At 41.6% G+C, this 4,757-nt stretch overlaps 1 protein-coding gene across 2 annotated transcripts; it reads left to right on the top strand.

The window, feature by feature from the left end:
* Positions 1 to 2,127: 2,127 nt before the first annotated feature.
* LOC121973120 (heavy metal-associated isoprenylated plant protein 7-like) lies at positions 2,128 to 3,868 on the top strand. Of its 2 annotated transcripts, none has more exons than XM_042524702.1 (5): positions 2,128 to 2,238; positions 2,329 to 2,533; positions 2,632 to 2,831; positions 2,941 to 3,028; positions 3,205 to 3,868. In XM_042524702.1, exons 1-5 carry the CDS (start codon positions 2,230 to 2,232, stop codon positions 3,780 to 3,782), a joined length of 1,080 nt encoding a protein of 359 aa, XP_042380636.1. In that variant the 5' UTR covers positions 2,128 to 2,229; the 3' UTR covers positions 3,783 to 3,868. The 2 variants fall into 2 exon arrangements, with proteins under 2 accessions (XP_042380636.1, XP_042380635.1); XM_042524701.1 differs by having other exon boundaries at positions 2,131 to 2,238; positions 2,326 to 2,533.
* Positions 3,869 to 4,757: the final 889 nt, after the last annotated feature.

Below are 4,757 nucleotides of genomic sequence, written 5' to 3'. Positions count from 1 at the left end.
AGAAGATCGTACGGTAGAAGCTTCTACTGTCACGTCAGAGATATGCTCGGCTCGTTAAGGTATTGTGTCAGGGTTATTTTACTGATACATCTTTTTAGGAAAAGTTTCAAGAAGCGTGTACATGTTGGGAAGCGTGCACGCGCGCTACAAGAGCCCTATATAAAGGGAGGTTCAAGTTTCAGCAGAGGTATGCGATAATCTACTGTTGCTGCTACTGTTTGTTTGATTTGCCTCCACACATCGCCAGTGACTGACTTGAGCATCGGAGGGCCAACACTGGGGACCCCTTCCCTAGCTCGGCACTGACGTAGTTGTGGTTGCAAAGCCGCGTGGAGTCACACACACGATCAATCGGAGCACCACGTCCCTAGCTTCTGTCACCTCGATTATCGGACAGGATCAGCCACTAAACGAGTTTTGTATCGATCAATAGTACCATCATTTTTAAATTTCAAAATAAAGATCCAACTACTAATAACAATATCAACGAAAATGGTACAATCATCGATTCCCATGTACCACGAGAGATAAGGAGAAATATTTTCTCATGCTATGGTGTTCTGTTTCTTTAGTTACGGTTAAGGTAGAATTTAATTATTATAAAAAAAATATAGATCCGTTACATTAACGATTCTCTTAGTGTCGCTCAGACGCATGATGGGATAAACTCAGATCGTCAGTTTCTGATAATCGACCCCTGATCATTATGTCAGAGATAGTATGTGTTCACCGTCTGTGCTACATTATGGGACATGATTTATATTAATTATTATAGCCTTGATCAGTGATGGTTGTTTCTAATTGCTTCTACAGTGAGTCGCGGCCAAATGGACCGACGCTCACCTCCGAGTACGAGCACTCTTCCATTCCAGCAACCATCAAGAAGATCTTCAACCTCAGTTCTGATTTCTTGACGCAGAGAGATGCTTGGGCAGGCACCTTTGACAACGTCTACTCCGAGCTGACCTCTCCAAGAACAGCTTGCCCTGGTAATCCATTCATAACCTGTCTCCTCTGTTTCTTCCCATAAAAATGACTCGATGCAAGCTCTTACTGCAGAACTGCTCCCCGTTGTGCCACCTGCGAGGGTAACGGCGTTGAACGAGAACAGAAGGATATCTGAATTTCAAAGTGAGATCGTCCAATTGGCAGCGGCTCTCAATGGTGTGATTGAGGGAATGAATGTAAAGGAGGCTGATGCGCACGTGAACCATGCAATTGCCAGGTTCTTCAAAGCAAGCAAAGAGGCCATCAGAGAGGGTGATGATGAAAACGAGATAGTAGACTTGGCTACAGATGGACGATGAAAACGAAAAAACATGGATGATCATTTGTAAGAATGAATAATTTTTATTCATGATGTAATCAACTGTTTGCAATCCAATTTGCGTACGAAATTTTCAATAGAGATGTGTAGATTTGGAAGCACACTAGTTGAGATTATTTCAGATGAAGTAACTGCCTGTTTTATCAAAGCAACAAAGGAGGAACATTTTAAAAATTAAAGTCGACAGAAGAAACTATACTGAAAGGAATAAATTATTCTTATTTTTCCCCACCCTCCTTGTGAATCTAAGACAGAAGGAAAGAAAATCTTTATCTTCTCACTCAGCTTGTGCGACTGCATATTGGGCTAGCTAGGCACAAGTTGAGATTGAGTCATGCATGATTTGGTCTGCAGGTCATAGGTTCACTGTTCAATCCAAGTCTGTCTGATCAGACTGCGACGAACATTATTAGATATGAGACGCAGCTCATCTTTGATCCAGTGCATTTGCCCTATTTAAATAAAAGGGAGACATATGGAGCATTTAACGTGCTTACAATTGTATTCTCCAATCGGAACTGGAATGGGAAACTGAAATCCATGAATGTCCCTCAAGGTCATTCCATCCAGCTGACACATGCATTTCCCGGTGAATTGATAGGCTACGACGATAAAAAGAATGGAGTGTGGTGGCAGCCATCAAAGCTCTGTTCCTGAGGAGCACCAACGTTGCAGAAGCCGACAAGAACGAGGACGACGACCGCGTGGATGCATGAATGACGCGTGTGCTCATCCAGGCTTACCACATGCGTTCTCGCACTTCCCCACCAGCTTTTGTCTCCACCTCGGATCTGACTCCCCCCATGACATTTGTTACACTGCTTACTGCAAGCGAGAAGGAATAAGGAAGCAGAGGACTGCTGCTGCTTTAACGCTTGCTTTGGTTCAACGGCTAGGGCGGCATGGCAGAGGTATCAAAATTGCATCTTTTTGTTGATTTTCATCTGTTTTTGAGGTTGTTTTTGCTGATTCCGATGGAAAGTTGTGATCTTGTGCAGCAGGAGGGGAAGAATGAGGAGTCGAAGAAGGAAGCAGGTGGCGAGAGCGGAAACGATGGGGGCAAGAAAGAGGAGGCGGATGAGAAGCCTCCGACTCCCCCTCCCCCTTCTCCTCCGCCACAACCGCAGGAGGAGGTAGTTATGAGAGTCTACATGGACTGCGCAGGATGCGCCAGGAAGGTGCGGCAGAGCCTTCGGGGCTTTCCAGGTATTGGTCAATCTATTGAAGAAATAGCCCTTTTAAGCCTTCGAAACTGGACATTTGATGCGAGTATAGTTAAACTTTGTATGGGTTCGGATTGGAAGGTGTGGAGGAGGTGGTGGCTGACACCCGGACGCACCGTGTCGTGGTGAAGGGGAGGAAGGCAGCGGAGGATCCGCTGAAGGTGGTGGCGAGAGTCCAAAAGAAAAGCGGAAAGAAAGTGGAGTTGCTAAGCCCCCTACCTACCCCGCCGACGCCGCCGGAGAAGAAGGAAGAGGATCAGAAACCTATTGGAGAGGAAAAGGTCGAGGCCTAAGATTCAAATCGTTCACCATCAATTTTTTTTCTCTGCAAGTGCTATGCCTTTTCCAGTTTCCACTCTCTGTTTTTACATTTCAATTGAACTGCAACAGCCGCAAGTGATCGTCGCTGTGCTGAGAGTTTATATGCATTGCGAAGCCTGCGCTCAAGAGATCAAGAAGAGGATTCTAAGGATGAAAGGTTTTTATCATTATTCCATTAATTTCTTAATCATCCAATTAAATCTGATGGAAAACAGGAAATCATACGATTGGTACACGCGAATTCAATCTTTTTTTTATTATTCATGCTCCCACAACGTGCGATTGATTTTGAATTGATTAATTATTAAAGGTAAGATTTTTCCTTGACGACAGGAGTCCGTTCAGCGGAGCCAAACCTGAAGGCGTCTGAGGTGACGGTGAAGGGCGTGTTCCACCCGGAGATCCTGGCGGCGTACGTCCTCAAGAGAACGGGAAAGCACGCGACCGTGGTGAAGCAGGAGCCGGAGGAGAAGTCGGTAGAGGATCCCGAGAAGTCCAAGGCTAAGGAGCCGCCGCCACCGACTGCAGCTGGGGATGATGCGAAAGACGAGAAGAAGCCTGAAGGCAGAGAACAAGTTGACAAGAAGGACGAGGACTGCGGCTGCCGCAACGAAGGGGAACAGAGCGAGAAGAAAGCCGACGGCGATGCTGACACGAAAGAGAAGGAGAAGAAGACCGACCCAAAAAAGGAGGAAAACAAGGAGGACGAAATAGTCGTCGTCGACATCGGAGCGACGGGGACTCCACCGCCTCCACCATCTGCCGACGGCGAAGGTACCGGCGGCGCAAGGAAGATATTAATTAAGAACGAAAACTACTACTACTACATTCCGAAGTACCCAGCGGAGTTCTACGCGTATCCGCCGCAGATCTTTAGCGATGAGAATCCTAATGCATGCGTTGTCATGTGATCCTAATCAACGTTCGCTCGTCCCTGCATGTGTTAAAGATGAACACATATATTAAAATATATTGTTGATTTTGGAGCTCTTTATAATTATGAATTATCTAATTATGAAAAAATATTTCTATAATTATTTTATAAACATAACTGTGTAGTATCTTTTAGTAACTTTTAATAATAAAGACCCTACTTTACTAAATTACTCAAATATATTTATCTTTGATGAAAAAATAAAAACTCTATCCTAATTACTAATAATTATTTTATTCAATTACGTATACAATCACATGTCGCTGCATCACTTGGAAATATTTTTATACGCTGTGATTTTGTCTAATTTCAAAGAATTTTAAGATTAGTATTAAAAAAATGATAATTTTAGTTATCTTCATTAATTATCTTTATGATGCCTATCGCATAAAATTTATTTAGATGACAACTTAAATATATTATTACAGTACCATCCCCGGGGACTTTATGATTGATATAAACAATATCTAATGGCGTGATTGACCTTCAATCCAATTTGATAAAATTCCACCTTAAAAAAAAAATACATTTTTATTAAATGAAACATTCCAAATTTGTTAGTTACATGGATACACTTACCTGATATCCATACGACACGCATGTCAAATATCCATGTGACAGAAATTAGGTCGACTTAACTACAAGCTAAATTTTATATTTCAGTCTGCAAAATTTAATGTTATAATATCTTTTAAATTTTAAAGTTATTTTATTCTCAACTAATAGAATTATTTCATTACTTAAATTATAATATAGTGCAAACACTAATAAATTAATGCTGTAAATTTCAAAATTTTATATTTAGCATCAAATAAGAATATTATTTTTACTTTAGATAAATGTTGGGTCTGAAATCTATTAAAATTTAGAAGAATGTATTAAGAAAATAAGAACAAAATATTGAAATATTCATATTACACATCTAACTTTTTATCATTTAATACAACGTCTT

Source organism: Zingiber officinale, chromosome 4A, assembly GCF_018446385.1.
Source record: "Zingiber officinale cultivar Zhangliang chromosome 4A, Zo_v1.1, whole genome shotgun sequence".
NCBI lineage: Eukaryota > Viridiplantae > Streptophyta > Magnoliopsida > Zingiberales > Zingiberaceae > Zingiber > Zingiber officinale.
The sequence above is the reverse complement of the archived record's forward strand: the minus strand, read 5'-3'. Positions and strand labels throughout refer to the sequence as shown.

What these genes read in the sequence shown, in the direction of transcription:
- LOC121973120 (XM_042524701.1), top strand. An exon ending in GAGCCTTCGGGGCTTTCCAG is followed by an intron (nt 2,534 to 2,631) that starts GTATTGGTCAAT and finishes TCGGATTGGAAG; the next exon opens with GTGTGGAGGAGGTGGTGGCT. An exon ending in GAGGATTCTAAGGATGAAAG is followed by an intron (nt 3,029 to 3,204) that starts GTTTTTATCATT and finishes CCTTGACGACAG; the next exon opens with GAGTCCGTTCAGCGGAGCCA.